At 46.8% G+C, this 17597-nt stretch overlaps 2 protein-coding genes and 2 non-coding genes across 5 annotated transcripts in view; 1 reads left to right on the top strand and 3 right to left on the bottom strand.

The window, feature by feature from the left end:
- Positions 1-6546, bottom strand: part of LOC117185734 (dnaJ homolog subfamily B member 3-like) — an 89843-nt gene extending 83297 nt beyond the window's left edge. The window contains exon 1 of one of the 2 annotated variants that reach the window (XM_033394930.1): positions 5909-6546. The gene's annotated coding sequence lies outside the window, so the exon portion shown is untranslated. The remainder of the gene's footprint in view (positions 1-5908) is intronic. The other variant, XM_033394929.1, reaches the window with a different exon arrangement.
- Trnae-uuc lies at positions 4780-4851 on the bottom strand. Its single transcript has one exon. It is a non-coding gene; the product is annotated as a tRNA-Glu (tRNA).
- Trnae-uuc lies at positions 4887-4958 on the top strand. Its single transcript has one exon. It is a non-coding gene; the product is annotated as a tRNA-Glu (tRNA).
- Positions 6547-16362: 9816 nt separating the features above from the next.
- LOC108159980 lies at positions 16363-17597 on the bottom strand. The gene is made up of 2 exons (XM_017293673.2): positions 17486-17597; positions 16363-17431 (listed from the first exon to the last, which is right to left on the bottom strand). Exons 1-2 carry the CDS (start codon positions 17531-17533, stop codon positions 16808-16810), a joined length of 672 nt encoding a protein of 223 aa, XP_017149162.2. The 5' UTR covers positions 17534-17597; the 3' UTR covers positions 16363-16807.

Below are 17597 nucleotides of genomic sequence, written 5' to 3'. Positions count from 1 at the left end.
TGTCTGTCCGTCTGTCCGTCCGTCCGTCTGTCCGTCTGTCCGTCCCTATTAGCGCCTAGTGCTCAAAGACTATAAGAGCTAGAGCAACGATGTTTTGGATCCAGACTTCTGTGATATGTCACTGCTACAAAAATATTTCAAAACTTCGCCCCGCCCACTTCCGCCCCTACAAAGGACGAAAATCTGTGGCATCCACAATTTTAAAGATATGAGAAAACCAAAAACGCAGAATCGTAGAGAATGACCATATCTTTTAGACTGCAGAATCTGAATTGGATCGTATTATTTATTATTATAGCCAGCATCTAGAAAACAATTTCATTTTTTCTCGCCCTGTCTCTCTCTAACACACACGTAGCATAGGCGGCTTTGCTTAGAGTAAAACATTAGCGCCTAGATCTCAGAGACTATAAAAGCTAGAGCAACCAAATTTGGTATCCACACTCCTAAGATATCGGACCGAGACGAGTTTGTTTCAAAATTTCGCCACACCCCCTTTCGCCCCCGCAAAGGACGAAAATCTGGGGATATTCACAAATCTCAGAGACTATTAACGCTAGAGTAACCAAATTTGGTATCCGCACTCCTGTTAGATCTCACTATAAAACGTATATCTCAAAATTTCGCCCCACACCCTTCCGCCCACACAAAGGACGAAAATCTGTTGCATCCACAATATTGCAGATTCGAGAAAACTAACGAGGGGGAACGTTGTGAGTTGCTGCGTACACCGCAACTCTACAGTTATACCCGATACTAAGTCAGTATTGCTCTCCTGCGGCAGACGCCGCTAATATTAAACGACACGACAAAGAGTGCGTGCGAGAGAGACAGAAAATCAGTCTGAGCGTGACGTCGGGTGCTGCGTAGCCACTGCAAATTGATTTGTTCCTTTTGGCTATAAAAATTTGCTGATCTGATCCAGATTCAGCAATCTGATAGATATGGTCGTTATCTATGATTCTGCGTTTTTATACCCGATACTCAAAATGAGTATTGGGGTATATTAGATTTGTGGTAAAAGTGGATGTGTGTAACGTCCAGATGGAATTGTTTCCGACCCCATAAAGTATATATATTCTTGATCAGCATCAATAGCCGAGTCGATTGAGCCATGTCTGTCTGTCCGTCCGTCCGTCTGTCCGTCCCCTTCAGCGCCTAGTGCTCAAAGACCCCCCCGCCGCCACCGCCACCACAGCCACCACAGCCACTACCAACCACCAAACGGGGATAAATGTGCGCAGATTGGTATGGTCCGACAACTGGGAGTGGGTCACAGCTGCAGCTCAGCTGCATCCCAGCCGAATAAAGCGATTATAGGGATGCCGGCCAGACCGAGGCCCGACTTCGGACCGGTTTGTGTCGTTTTTTTCGATTCTTTCGTTTCAAAGCGTAAATATTTCAATTTATTTATTGGAGATGCGTCGGCATACCCGGCACCGTATCGCTTTTCGAACACTTTCTTTCTGCTGGCCTCTCCCTCATCTTTTTTGGAGATGTATCTACATATATGCGTCGCGTCGTGTCGTGTCTTGACCAAGACACCAAGACCAATATATGGCCTCGGACTTGGGGCACGCAAAGCCAAGACACGCCGAAAAATGTGTGTCAATGCCCTTCTTTTCGTTGATTTTTGTTGGGCCCGGGTCAGAGGGGGGCGTGTCGCGCTGTGCCGCGCATTTCCACGAACGTGAAAATGAAGAGTGAAAACAGTTTCTGCAACAAAGCCAAAGAGGTGTGGTACGTTCGCGAATCCAACTGCAGGCCATGCATGACCTGCGCGTATTAGTGTCTCCCCCCCCCCCCTCCCGGCAACCCGTCTGATTGATTAGCTTTGCTTTTCAGCTTATTTATTTTCGCTTTTTCCTCTGCTTCTGTCAAACTGTCAAACGAAATTTACACGTTTTCCTCCCCAACTGTTGGTGGAGCTGCTGCTGCACCTCACGACGGAGACAGAGAGACAATGACAACAAACAGAGATCAGACCCCAGCCAAATGGATAGAGGAGTCACAGAGTCAGAGAGCCCCACAGACAAAGAAGTGGGGAGTGCGTGAGGCATTTTTAATGGATTGATTGTCTGCTGTTAAAGTTTGCATGTTAATTGCCTTTCCGATGGCGATAGACGCGACGACAAAGGCGCACTTAAAAGTCCAAAAAGATATTACAAAAATTTTTTTCCGGTCCGGTTTAGCCATTTTTATACCCGATACTCAAAATGAGTATTGGGGTATATTAGATTTGTGGTAAAAGTGGATGTGTGTAACGTCCAGAAGGAATCGTTTCCGACCCCATAAAGTATATATATTCTTGATCAGCATCAATAGCCGAGTCGATTGAGCCATGTCTGTCTGTCCGTCTGTCCGTCCGTCCGTCGGTCCGTCTGTCCGTCTGTCCGTCCCCTTCAGCGCCTAGTGCTCAAAGACCATAAGAGCTAGAGCAACGATGTTTTGGATCCAGACTTCTGTGATATGTCACTGCTACAAAAATATTTCAAAACTTCGCCCCGCCCACTTCCGCCCCCACAAAGGACGAAAATCTGTGGCATCCACAATTTTAAAGATATGAGAAAACCAAAAACGTAGAATTGTAGAGAATGACCATATCTTTTAGACTGCAGAATCTGAATTGGATCGTATTATTATTATAGCCAGCATCAAGAAAACAATTTCATTTTTTCTCGCCCTGTCTCTCTCTAACACACACGTAGTATAGCCGGCTTTGCTTAGAGTGAAACATTAGCGCCTAGATCTCAGAGACTATAAAAGGTAGATCAACCAAATTTGGTATCCACACTCCTAATATATCGGACCGAGACGAGTTTGTTTCAAAATTTCGCCACACCCCCTTCCGCCCCCGCAAAGGACGAAAATCTGGGGATATTCACAAATCTCAGAGACTATTAACGCTAGAGTAACCAAATTTGGTATCCGCACTCCTGTTAGATCTCACTATAAAACGTATATCTCAAAATTTCGCCCCACCCCCTTCCGCCCACACAAAGGACGAAAATCTGTTGCATCCACAATATTGCAGATTCGAGAAAACTAACGAGGGGGAACGTTGTGAGTTGCTGCGGACACCGCAACTCTACGGTTATACCCGATACTAAGTCAGTATGGCTCTCCTCCGGCAGACGCCGCTAATATTAAAACACAACGACAAAGAGTGCGTGCGAGAGAGACAGAAAATCAGTCTGAGCGTGACGTCGGGCGCTGCGTAGCCTCTGCAAATTGATTTGTTCCTATTGGCTATAAAAATGATCTGATCTGATCCAGATTCAGCAATCTGATAGATATGGTCATTATCTATGATTCTGCGTTTTTAGTTTTCTCGAATGTGCAATATTGTGGATGCAACAGATTTTCGTCCCTTGTGTGGGCGGAAGGGGGTGGGGCGAAATTTTGAGATACACGTTTTATAGTAAGATCTAACAGGAGTGCGGATACCAAATTTGGTTACTCTAGCCTTAATAGTCTCTGAGATTTTTGAATATCCCCAGATTTTCGTCCTTTGCGGGGGCGGAAGGGGTGTGGCGAAATTTTGAAACAAACTCGTCTCGGTCCGATATATTAGGAGTGTGGATACCAAATTTGGTTGATCTACCTTTTATAGTCTCTGAGATCTAGGCGCTAATGTTTCACTCTAAGCAAAGCCGGCTATACTACGTGTGTGTTAGAGAGAGACAGGGCGAGAAAAAATGAAATTGTTTTCTTGATGCTGGCTATAATAATAATACGATCCAATTCAGATTCCGCAGTCTTGAAGATATGGTCATTCTCTACAATTCTACGTTTTTGGTTTTCTCATATCTTTAAAATTGTGGATGCCACAGATTTTCGTCCTATGTGGGGGCGGAAGTGGGCGGGGCGAAGTTTTGAAATATATTTGTAGCAGTGACATATCACAGAAGTCTGGATCCAAAACATCGTTGCTCTAGCTCTTATAGTCTTTGAGCACTAGGCGCTGAAGGGGACGGACAGACGGACGGACGGACGGACGGACGGACAGACAGACAGGGCTCAATCGACTCGGCTATTGATGCTGATCAAGCATATATATACTTTATGGGGTCGGAAACGATTCCTTCTGGACGTTACACACATCCACTTTTACCACAAATTTAATATACCCCAATACTCATTTTGAGTATCGGGTATAAAAATGGTAATTTGTACGTTTTTGCCTTTTTATCCGCTTCTGGCTCAATCGTACGTCTCACACGCGCTTCTAATGTCTGGATACGCGAGATACAGACACTGTACGGATGATGTTGATGATGATGGCATATAAAAAGGCAACATGAGTTTTTCAATTGGCTTGGAAAGCGGCAGACGGCAGACAGCAAGCAGCATGCAACTAATGGGGCGGAATCTAGCGAAAAGTAGGCGTGTTGGGCAACAACAATGGCTCACTGTTGGCAGGCCCCGGCTTTGCCACACTTTTGATGAATTAGCTGATTTTTTGCTGGTCGGCTTTTTCCTTTTCCATCGAGTTTCGAGCTTGGAAAATTGAGTTGCAGTTGCAACTGGTGGAGAGGGGTGTGGTGGAAGTGGTTCATTGAGCCGGATCATACACATAGCTGCGCTGCGCTGCGACTCATTAAAAAACCACTTGAACCCAAGTTTCGTGTTATACAGCCTTTAGGTGGAGGTCAATAAGTGGAGTTATTGTCGGATTTTCGACTACCACTACTCTCTCTCTTTCCCTCTCTCTCCGTGTTGCATGTCGGAATTGGAGGGGATTGTAAAACAGGGTAATTAATTTAATTGAAGGTGTTTTTCCCATACCGGGAATCGAACCCGGGCCTTCTGGGTGAAAGCCAGATATCCTAGCCACTAGACCATATGGGATATGCATTTCCATTCCTTATCTCGTCTGGACAGTATCCCATATGGTCTAGTGGCTAGGATATCTGGCTTTCACCCAGAAGGCCCGGGTTCGATTCCCGGTATGGAAAGAACACTTTTTATCTATCTTAAATAGATAGATTTCAAAGATAAGAATCTAGTTGCAACAATGAGTATTGCCAATTATTACGCTGTATTTTTCCGCGTTTGTTTTGTTTCTTATTCGCAATTACCTAGCGCCAGAGCTCGGACGCAATGGGGGGGAAAAAATACGTCTGTCAATTGCTTTGTTGCTGGGGCACATAAGAAAGAGAAGAGGCAGGGAGGGGACAAAGGGAAAACCGTTTCGTTAACAACGAGCAAAGCTCAAAGAGCGGTGTACTTAACTTTTGTTAAACCGAAAATTAGCCATGCCCATTGCAACATGATGTGGAAGGCAGCCACAACGACAATTGCCTGCCACAAAGCGTGGCAAGCCAGCGAATGGCAAAAGCAAAAACAATAAAACAGACAATGCCTTGACTGAGATTTTATTAGGTTTTTTTTTAGATACGGAAAATTGCTTTTCATTGTTGCAGAAACGTTGTGCCTGTTGTTGTAGTTTCTGACAATTTGATTGCTGCTGCAAATGGAAAATCAATTTTTAATTGCAACAAATTCGATGCTTGTGAGCCAAACAAATTGCTGGACGGCCAAAAATGGTAAATTACGTTCGATAGCAACACAAAAACAATTGGCATTTTGAGTCAGAAACGGGTTTAACGGTATCCGAGCGAGCACAGCTGACGCAGCACCCAGCTGCATTATCGTTTGAGGAAATGCGACAGAACATCAGCCAGTCCAGAGGAGCTATATCTCAAAATCTCAACGAGCGGTGCATTGAACCGTTGTTCATTAGCATATATACGCGTGTGGGACAGGGATGACAATAGGCACTTTCGATTATTGAACTTGTAAAAAATAGGCAACAAAAAAATTCCCTGTTGTGTGTGTGTGTGTGTGCGTGTGCAACAAGTTCACCGAAAAAAACAGTTGCCAAGCGGCCATTTTAATTACTTACCGTTTTCTCCCTTTAAGCTGAAAATCTCTTCCTTCCTTTTTGCGTGAACCGAAAAAAGGCGATAAATTGTATTATTCAAAGTCACTCCAATCTCTAATGCGAGACACGATAAAAAATACAAGCAAAACACGATAAGGCCAGCGACAAGAGAGAGAGAACACTGCGCGAGAGAGATAAAAGGAAAGAGAGCGACCCCCGCCAGCTTGTTGACGGAAATTGCGACAGCAACAATTAATGCATTTTATTGATTTTTAACAAGGCATTGAATTGGCACGATCTGCACTTGGATTCTGCTTTTAAATTTATTTCACACTTTTGGCTTTTTGCAGAGAATAACACAAAGAATTTCGCACACACCAGCACACCAACACACTCGTGCACGCACACACGCGCTCCGACTTCAATGTCAACTTCAACTTTGCTTTGGGCTTCTACTTCTTCTTCTTTCCCGCTTTTTTTGCGATAATTTTTTTGGATGAATGCAAAATAATTACCGATTACCGTCGGTCTGCACTTATTAAATCTCGCAGCGAACACCAACTAATATTTCGGCGCCAAGTCAAGCGCGATTTTTTTTTTTGTTTTTATGCAAAAAGCCCTAAAGATTCGGAACAGGCAACACGACGGGCGACCGAGCGACGAAAAAATACAAGTTTTCCCCAAATCCAAATCGCAACAGACGCAACGACGTGTAAATGCGAATAAGCTGGGAAGCATCTTAGCCCACTTAAGCCCCCTATATTTAAACAGTTCAGTCACTTGAGGTATATGGCGAAAAATATTAACGATTGTAAATTCTTCTTGAGGATTCATGCCATCTTTCATCTGAACTTAAAAAAAAAAACACTATATCTTTCACCTGAACTGCGCTAACATTAAAAAATTTTCATAATTTTCGGTGGAAAATTGAAATACCCCCTTGGCTTATAATAGGTTAATCGTTCTCCGTCAAAGATTGGAAACCATATTGCTCAATTTTGATGTTCCGTCAAATATTCCCAGCTATATGGAACATTTAGCCATGCCCACATAATTTTATACGAGTGATGAATCAATTTCCTACTTGATTGGTTTAACTTAAATAATTGCATTTAGCTGAGCTGTTCTAAACCTCCTTAAGATTAATACCCTCTGTCCAAAATATAAAATATAGCATAAAATAAATAGTGATGCCAGAATTTTTGGAATCATCACGAACTAGTGGCAGCACTGGTTGTCATGTGATGACACTTCTGAACTAGTTCGATAGTGCAATTTAAAGGCAATATTTTTTGAACTGGCGAAAATATTGATATCGATATCAGATACCGATCGAAATCGGCGGTTAAGTTCCTTTATTTTCAAAATTGTGGTTGTTGGTGTGGGTGAAGGAAAAAAACGGTTTAATGCGGTGTTTCTGTGTTTTGCTTTTTAATTTTTCTTAGTATTTTATTAATAATTTTAATTTCCATTTTTTGTATTATCTAAACACTTCTGCAAGACAGAATCGTCCAAGTAATTCGCTCAGCGGACGTTTTTGATCAACTCGCCTTGCCCAGGCCTCCACCTGGGCGGAGAAGATGTCCTTCCCCACGGGTCCGTTCCTCAAGACGTTGATGAGGCGGTCTGATGTTACCCCTTGGCCTCGCAGCGTGAGATCTACGGTGATGGATCCTCGCAGTAGAAGTGCTTCAAGAGAAACTGCATTAGGGCTACATCATCGCTAGGTTCCGGCGCCCTCCTCACCATTACTCTCCGAATGTGTCTTATCTTTTCTTCGATGTCTGCCACGCGTAAAATAGGATCTATAAACCTATACTAGGTTCCGAATTATGTCTTTCGGGATATGATGCTATCGACTACCATTCGAAAATTTTATATATGTACATATGTATATAGTATATTTTTTAAAAACAATGCACGAAACTGCACAAAAAATGTAAAAAAACACTTGGATATTATATGTATATTCCCATCCTCTGCGGCAGGATGTTGGAGTCGCGACACTCTGACGACAGACTGGAATTCCCAAGACCTGCCCCCAAAGCAGATGCCCCCAAAAACTAGCCGACATTCCTAGAGAGCTGGCGCCAAAAGGCGTGTCGCTAATTGTCCCTAAATGACGGCACTAGGCGCCAACTTTCCAACAGGAAGTCAGGGGAAATTCCAAATAGGAATGGGAATGGCATCGGATTTGAGTCGCCTGTGGCTGTGACTGTGGTTGTATCTCCGAATTTTGACCATTTAGTTGCCACATCATAGGTAATAATAAAGGCTTATTAAGCACTTCTGTGACAACACCTGTATTGTGGTTCGAAGAGCCAGCACTGAGACACTGAAGCACCCCTCTAATGACAATAAATCGCCCGCTAAGTGTCACCGATGAGCATCTGCATCTCAAGCAGATTCCACTCCACTCCAGAGCAGGGAGCAGGGCAGGCAGCAGGGAGGAGAGGCTATAGCTAGGCCGCTTCTAATTAATTTATGATTTTCCTCACCGCATTAATCTCCCTCGGATGGCGGTGCGGTGCGGTGCGGCGATGGCGTCTCGAGGAGATGTCGCGAGCCCCAAACAAGACAACAACAACAAAATGTCACGCAGATGTGGCCGCAACAATGGGGGTGGAAGGGGAACCTGGAACCGTTTTGGGGTTTGGTGTGGTGTGGTTTTTGTGGCATTAGGAGGGCTCATGTTCGGGTTAGACATTTGTCATAATTACATAAGTAGGATCGCGTCAAACAAAAGGAATTAGTTGGCTCAGAGAATCGATCAAGGCAAGAGATACATATACATACATAGTGCATGCTTCAGGAGAGACCAAAGATCCGCAAAAGAAGCGCCAGGAATATTTTCTTGGGAATTAATTAAAACATATGCTCATCACTTCGGGCCATAAATCTGCCAGGGACAATTATCAGGTTCAATTTGTGCGTGAAACTGTTTGATATCACAGACAGCGCGCAACGGGGAGGGGAGTACAAGAGTACAAGTTGCAGCAGCCATTGCCGATGTCAATAAGTAGAGTATAGCATCTCTCCCCCAGAGCCCCTAGGCCACCATTTTTACACACACGCACACACACCAGACCGAACTCTCACTGCATTCAACCCCAGGGCGAGCTTAGCTATAGCGACATCCTCCGTATGGTCACCAGGCGCCAGGATGGCAAGCTTCAGGAGGTAGGGGATAATGTTAACAGAATCCGGAGGACGGCAAAGGGCGAGCTGCTGCTCGAGCTCAACGGCGCGAGCAAAAGCAACACAGCTAAGCTCAAGGAGGATATCAGCGCGGCACTGGGACTGCAGACGGGCATCAGGGCGGTGTCAGAAGAACTCTGCGTGGAGGTCAGGGATCTCGACAGCCTGGTCGAGAAGGAGGACATCGCAGCAGCGATAGCAGCATCGATAGACGCCCCCAGCGTGGACACCAGCGCCATTAAAAGTCTAAGGCCATCGTTCGCTGGTACGCAACTTGTTGTGTGCCTGCCGCCCGTGCAGGCAAGAGCCCTGCTCATGGTGGGGAAACTTAAAGTCGGATGGACAAGCTGGAGGATCCGGGAGCGGACAGCTCAACGACGATGCTACAGGTGTCTGGAGTTTGGGCATCTAGCAATCAGGTGCAAGAGCGCGGTGGATCGCACCGGATGCTGCCTCAGATGCGGCGTGAACGGGCACAAGGCGGCAACCTGTCAAAGCGATCCGCGGTGTTTCATCTGCACCGCTAACAACAGCAATGAGACGAACCATTATGCGGGTAGCAGGAGATGTCCAGCAGCCAGGAGCGTGCCCAGCTTGCCGGCCCAATAATGAAGGTTATGCAGCTCAACCTCAACCACTGCGCTGCGGCTCAAGACCTGCTGAGCCAATCCATAAGAGAATTGGCAATTGACCTCGCCATCCTCAGCGAGCCATATCAAACTAGGGAGTCCCCTGTGCTCATCTTGGATGCCACCAAAAAGGCCGCGATATGGCTATGCGGGGCCACGCCATTGCAGCTTTCCCTCTCAAGCGCTGCTGCTGGGTTTGTGCGCGCCAAGGTCGGAGGTGTGTGGATATACAGCGTCTACCTTGCCCCAAGCCTGACGCTCTCCGAGTTCGCAGGTACTCTAGACAACCTAGCGGCTGATGCTAGAGGACGTCACCCAATAGCCATTGGAGGGGACTTCAACGCGTGGGCTGAGGAGTGGGGAAGCGTGGCGACGAATGCGAGAGGTAGAGCTCTGCTGGAGATCATTGCGCCCCTGGACATCGCGCTCCTCAACGAGGGAAACCAGCATACCTTCTCCAGAGCAGGAACAGGATCGGTCATCGACCTTACATTTGTCAGCAGCTCACTTTTTAATTCATCGGGCTGGAGCATCAGCAACATCTACACAGGGAGCGACCACAGGGCAATTATATGGGACACAGGCCAACAGACGTGTAGCGTAGAGACAGCTGCGCCCAGCTGGAGATGCTATCGCGCCGAAACGCTCAATACGGCCCTGTTCATGGAGCTTATGTCCAACCTCACGGCGAATGGAAATGCTGAATGCATGGCCAACCATGTCATGGAGCATCTGGAGGCAGCATGCAATGCCACCATGGCGCAGAGGAAGCACTACGGTCGCCACCACCAACCTGTGTTCTGGTGGAACGAGGACATTGCCGCGCTACGCCGGGAATGCAACCAAGCTCGACGCCGCTACCAACGCTCGCGCGGAAGCACTGCCTTTCCGCAATGGCAATCCACGTTTAGGGACTGCAGAAGGGCCCTCAAGGCGGCCATTAGGGATAGCAAGCGCCAGTGCTTTCTCAAGCTATGCGACTCTGCGGAGCAGGACCCATGGGGAAGGGCGTACAAGTTGGTGACGAACAAACTTTTCGCCAAGAGGCAGGCACCCCCATCGGACCCCGACACGACAAGATCTATCGTGGAGGAACTCTTTCCGCACAGGGCTGACCACATCGGGGATGTCCGTTGCCTCCCACTGCAGCCGCACAGTCAGGCACACATCGAGGAGGTGTCACTCGAGGAAGTCGAAAGCGCAGCCAGGAGCATCAGCCCGAACAAGGCTCCTGGGCCGGACTCTATCCCGAACAGAGCCCTCTTGCTCGCCCTCTCCACGCGTCCGGACATCTTTGCGAAGCTGCTAAATCAGTGCCTTCGGGAAGGAGGTGGAAAATACAGAAGCTAGTGCTCATTCCCAAGCAAGGCAAGCCGCCGGGGACAGCGTCGTCGTATAGGCCTATCTGCCTGATCGACACCGCGGGTAAACTGCTTGAGAAGGTGGTCTGCGCGCGACTGGAACGCTCCATCGCGGAGGCTGGCGACCTCTCACCGCACCAATACGGCTTTCGCAAGGCCCGATCCACGATAGACGCCGTTCGTAAGGTGGTGGACATTGCCTCCGGTGCAATTGCCGGCACTCGGTGGAAAGGCGGCGGGAAAGAGTACTGCCTAGTAGTCACCCTAGACATTAAGAACGCGTTCAACACGGCGAGGTGGAGCTGCATCCTAAGGGCGCTGGAGAGTTTCGACACACCCAGGTACCTGCAGCGGATGGTACAAAGCTACTTTGAGAGAAGGCTGCTTTTGTACGACACGCAGGCTGGCACGGAGGAATACGAGGTATCGGCAGGCGTCCCGCAAGGTTCAGTGCTTGGCCCCACTCTGTGGAACGCAATGTATGACGGCATCTTGCGACTCAGCCTCCCCCACGGAGTACACATGGTGGGTTTTGCAGACGATGTGGCTGTCCTAGTGGTGGCAAAAGACCTGTCCGTCGTGGAAACGACCTGCAACCAAACGATAGCGCGCATTCAACAGTGGCTGGACCTGGTCGGGCTCGAACTCGCACCCCACAAAACAGAGGCAGTGCTGGTATCCAGCCGGAAGAAAGTCGAGACGGCCAACATCTCAGTGGCAGGTACCCTGGTTTCGTCTAAGCGCGCTATCAAATACCTTGGTGTCCTGGTGGACACACGTCTCTGCTTTCGGGAGCACTTGGCCTACATGGGCACGAAGGCGGCGACCACCAACGGTGCGCTCTCGAGGCTAATGCTGAACACCCGAGGACCAAAGCAATGGCGGCGACAACTGCTAACGAGTGTCACGAGATCGGTGATGCTATATGCGGCGCCAATCTGGGCAAAGGCCCTTCGAACAGCGAGCTACGCACGGGGTCTGGCAGCCACGCACCGCCTCTCTTCGATTCGGATCACCAGTGCCTTCCGAACGGTCTCGGACGAGGCAGCACACGTGATCGCGGGCATAGCACCCCTGGAATTCCTGGCGGATGAACGGTCCACATACTACCAGGAAACACATGGCAGAGGAATGGACGCGGCGGCGAAAAGGCAGGTACGCATGGCGTGCAAACAGGAGAGTCTCAGAAGGTGGCAACAGCGCTGGGACACGACCACTAAGGGGCGTTGGACCCACCAGCTTATCCCGTCCATCGACGCGTGGGTAAGCAGGAAGTACGGGCAGGTCAACTTTTACCTGACTCAGCTCCTCAGTGGTCACGGCTGCTTCCGAAGCTACCTTCATCGCTTCGGGCACGCGGACTCCGCAGAATGCTCTTGGTGCGGGCACTACGTGGAGGAGGATGCCGAGCATGCGATATTTTCGTGTGGCAGGTTCGCAGCGCAGCGCCAGCGGCTAGAAGAAGCGCTGGGTGGAGCCGTAGTCAAGCAGAGCTTGGTGCCGTGCATGCTCCTGTCCCCGGAAAACTGGGAGGCGACGAGCTGCTTCGCGGCGACCATTATGAGGGAACTGCGCGCTGTTGAGCACCAGACAAGAGTCCAGTTAGTCTAAACGAAGCCTGCACATGTGTGAAGCATTGCTTCACGGCCGTACCACACATGTTGGGCTTGCATAGCCTAACCTTTAATATAGTTTGCTTTAAGTATAAAATAAGTTGTAAATACAAGCAATTAAATGGAATTAAAAAAAAAAAAAAAAACTCTCACTGCACTTTCCTTCTTGAATCCCGTATCTGTCAGATCCACGGACGGGGAGGCCTGAGTAATTGCACCAAATTAATTGCCCGCCGCCTGTCAGTGCTTACATTGTCTGCTAATTTTTTCTCCCGATCGCAATGCCAGAGGGAAAGTTGTCGTTTAATTGCCGCCATCAGCAGCCCAAGGATTCAAATCGATTCTACTTTTGGCTATAAAAAAGACGCGATACTCTCCAGCCCAGTCCGTAAAAGCAAAACCACAAAATATACACGGAAATCTGAGTCCGGTCTGAGTCGGTCTCTCTTCGCCCGATTGTGTCATAAAAAAACGAGAGCAATTTTATATGATTTAAACTGCATGTTTTGTACAAATCTAATTTGATAATTGGTTGTAATTTATGAGTCTTGTCTGCTCTCTGGAAAGCATAAACACGACACGGAATAGCGGAATGACGGAATGACGCCTTCAACTCCACGTACTCCTCCCCAAACATGTTTCTTGGAGCAGGGAGCCGGGAGCCGGGAACAAAATTCGAAACGCGCACATATTAAATTAATAATATGCAGTGTTCATTCTCTCTCATTATACCCGATACGCAAAATGAGTATTGGGGTATATTAGATTTGTGGTAAAAGTGGATGTGTGTAACGTCCAGAAGGAATCGTTTCCGACCCCATAAAGTATATATATTCTTGATCAGCATCAATAGCCGAGTCGATTGAGCCATGTCTGTCTGTCCGTCTGTCCGTCTGTCCGTCCGTCCGTCTGTCCGTCTGTCCGTCCCCTTCAGCGCCTAGTGCTCAAAGACTATAAGAGCTAGAGCAACGATGTTTTGGATCCAGACTTCTGTGACATGTCACTGCTACAAAAATATTTCAAAACTTCGCCCCGCCCACTTCCGCCCCCACAAAGGCATCTACATTTTTAAAGATACGATAAAACCAAAAACGCAGAATCGTAGAGGATGACTATATCTTTTAGAATGTAAGATCTCAACCAGATCGTATAATTATTATAGCCAGAATCAAGGAAACAATTTCATTCTTTCTCGCTCTGTCTCTCTCTAACACACAGGTTTCATGGTCGGTTTTGCCAATTGCAAAATATGAGTTCAAGGATCTCAGAACCTATAAGAGCCAGAGCAACCAAATTTGGTATCCACACTCCTGTGATATCGGACCTTGACCGTTTCGTGTCCAAATTTCACCACACCCCCTTCCGCCCCCGCAAAGGACGAAAATCTGGGGCATCCACAAATCTCAGAGACTATTAAGGCTGAGTAACCGAATTTGGTATCCGCACTTCTGTTAGATCTCACTATAAAACGTATATCTCAGAATTTCGCCCCACCCCCTTCCGCCCCCACAAAGGACGAAAATCTGTTGCATCCACAAATCTCAGAGACTATTAAGGCTAGAGTAACCAAATTTGGTATCCGCACTCCTGTTAGATCTCACTTTAAAACGTATATCTCAAAATTTCGCAACCCCCCCCCTTCCGCCCCCACAAAGGACGAAAATCTGTTGCATCCACAATATTGAGGATACGAGAAAACTAAAAACGCAGAATCATAGATAATGACCATATCTATCAGATTGCTGAATCTGGACCAGATCAGATAATTTTTATAGCCAAAAGGAACAAATCAATTTGCACTGGCTACGCAGCTCCCGACGTCACGCTCAGACTGATTTTCTGTCTCTCTCGCGCGCACTCTTTGTCGTGTCGTTTAATATTAGCAGCGTCTGCCGGAGGAGAGCCATACTGACTTAGTATCGGGTATAACTGTAGAGTTGCGGTGTCCGCAGCAACTCACAACGTTCCCCCTCGTTTTTTCTTAATTATTATTTATATCTGTCATCCTATAGGGGGCGTAGAGGCTTCTGTGGAACTCCCGACTCTTGGGGAATTTTTTATGAATGAAATTCAATGCTGACATTAGCTGGTTATTTGTAGAAGGAGAAGACAAATCGACATAAAATCGAGTTGTACGTGGATCCATAAGAACGTCTTTTTCCCTTTATATTAGGACATTTTAAAGCGCAATAACTGACTGAGGGGCACTACCGCATGACGCGTGGCAAGGAAAGGATAGAGATTATTCTATTAATTTTGCAGATTAATATATAGAGATTCTTCCTTCTGTGGTCCACAAGAAAAATATAAATTAAAACCATCATATAAGTTAAATATGCGAAAAATATGTTTCAGCAAAAGCTATATGAGAGTGCTATTTTCAGTAATTTTGAGGTGATCTTAATTTTTATACCCGATACTCAAAATGAGTATTGGGGTATATTAGATTTGTGGTAAAAGTGGATGTGTGTAACGTCCAGAAGGAATCGTTTCCGACCCCATAAAGTATATATATTCTTGATCAGCATCAATAGCCGAGTCGATTGAGCCCTGTCTGTCTGTCCGTCCGTCCGTCTGACCGTCTGTCCGTCCGTCCGTCTGTCCGTCCCCTTCAGCGCCTAGTGCTCAAAGACTATAAGAGCTACAGCAACGATGTTTTGGATCCAGACTTCTGTGATATGTCACTGCTAAAAGAATATTTCAAAACTTTGCCCCGCCTACCCCGCCCCAACAAAGGGCGAAAATCTGTGGCATCCACAATTTCGACGATACGAAATTCCCCCTCGTTCAATTTTACTTTAAGGAGTACAGACATACAGAATCAACCCAAGTGTAGTGACGAAAAAAATTATAATACATACAGCATTTCCTAACGAACCTTTTGTATAAGTTATTGCGAGTAATTAGTTATATTATATATAAAGAATAACTTTTAACTGTTCACGATAAGAAGGGGGGTGCATTGCAGTGCTCAGCTGCCCAAGGACTTGAAAAACGTCCACAATAATGGATTTTGGAACCGAAAAATTGCCCAAACATTGAAGTGTTCCAAGGTTATGATGTATAATGCAATAAAACCCAAGACTAGAGATATGCTGAGATAATCAGGAATAAATAAAAAAAAAACCCTTCTAAAATACGAATAATATTTATATCTAGCAATCTAAAGTCCAAGATCAGGTTATTCGATGTGGAGCATGTTCCCCTGGCCTGTGAACAAATGGCGCAATATCCTGTCGTCGGATGAGACTAAGTGTACTATTTGATACCAATAAACACCAACGTGAAGAAGTTAAAATTATTAAGCACTCAGGAGGATCAATTATAGCATGTGTATGGTGCCATAGTGCATCCTCTATCAAGTCAGATTAAGGATCCCAGATTAATCCCGTTCTAATCGGATCTATCTCTAAAACATTCCACAGGTCCTCCGCACCGCGGACAGTGGAGTGGATGAAATGGGTGGCATGGCAAGCACCGGATCTCTAGATTTCTCCATCACTTGACCTGCTGTGTTAGTCTTTTATGTAATGGAAAAGTAAAGTAGAAAAATATAATGCTCGGAGAGCTATGTTTTAGTTTCGACTAACAGAAAGAGCAGAGACCTGTCCAGATTCCGGGACGGAAGCAGTACACCTTCTAGTGGGCCAAGCGAAACCAAACAGATGCTTGCTGCGACTAACCGCCTAAGACTAATCACTTAGCTCATTGTTCTTACAGTTCTTTAGATACACCAGATAAACAACTTTAATGATTTTGAATTGACGTCAGATTGGTGTCTGCGTCTGTTATCTCAGTTTATACGGTAGCTCTACTCTCATTTGGGGGTTGAAATAGCCGTACTGATGCAGTGGATATTTGGGTATTAGATACTCCATTCGCATATTCCGCAAAATGACGCAATTGTTGTACAGTAACCAATCGTCCATCGCCGACACGTGGCAGGCCTTCGATCTGCCCATCTTGAAAAGCTCCCTTCGGAAATCCAACCAGATGGGCCTGTACGAGGAGAACACGTGGAAATTGGGCGTTACGTTCCTTAGGATACGGCGCTACTTGTACACCTTGGGCTTGTTGTAAATTGTCGATAGGCCACGGCACACTTGGGTTTGCGGCTTGTTATAGTACATTTGGTAGTGCCCGTGATATGGCGTGTCCAAGTCTATTTCTGACATACTGCTCTTGATTTTGTAGTGCATTCGCGTATCTTGCGAACGTAACACCCCAAGGATTGAATACCCAATTGCCCATATGGTCGCTCTCCATTTGGGGTATCGATATCGTTTTCTCGAAACTTTTGGTGTGTATTTTACCCTCGCCTGCCCTAGGTGATATTGCTGGTGCTGGTGGTGGTGTTTTTGCTGGTGCTTCTCCTTTTGCTTTTGGTTTTTTAGCCTTGGGCATGGCCCAGAAGTTGAGAGCCCCCTTTGTGAGATTACCACGCACCATGGGGCGCTTAGTTGCAGACACCTTCCTGGTCGCTGGTGCCTTGTCCGCCGTGCGCAGCTTGCTCTGATAGGCGACAGGAAACAGGCCCATTTTGCCACTTTCCGATTCCTGTCCGCGGTATCCAGAGCTATCGGCAGCCGCCTCCAGGTCCTGTGCCAGCACTTGGGCTTGAACATCCTCAGACTTCGATGGGACTGTCATGTTCGACGGCACGGAGCTCTGGTTGCTGCTCGCATTCAAAGGTTCGTCCAGGGTCAGGGACAGGGGTATCCCATGGACAATGAAAGGCATAACCTGGAAAGGCAAAGCCTTTTTGGCAACAAGGCGGCTGGGATGTAGAAAACTTACGCTAATTAGGCATCCGAGGCCGATAAACACTGCATAAATTTTATTCATTGTTTGTGCACTAACTAACTAACACTAACTAACTAGTAACTATGGAACACAAATTGTACTGAAA

Source organism: Drosophila miranda, assembly GCF_003369915.1.
Source record: "Drosophila miranda strain MSH22 chromosome Y unlocalized genomic scaffold, D.miranda_PacBio2.1 Contig_Y1_pilon, whole genome shotgun sequence".
NCBI classification, from domain to species: Eukaryota; Metazoa; Arthropoda; class Insecta; order Diptera; family Drosophilidae; genus Drosophila; species Drosophila miranda.
Note: the sequence above shows the minus strand (reverse complement) of the source record. Positions and strands in the feature narration are given on the sequence as shown.

Coding starts and splice junctions, on each gene's coding strand:
- LOC108159980 (XM_017293673.2), bottom strand. CDS start 17,533: ATGAATAAAATTTATGCAGTGTTTATCGGCCTCGGATGCCTAATTAGC. Junction 17,432..17,485: donor GCCTCGGATGCCTAATTAGC/GTAAGTTTTCTA, acceptor TTGCCTTTCCAG/GTTATGCCTTTCATTGTCCA.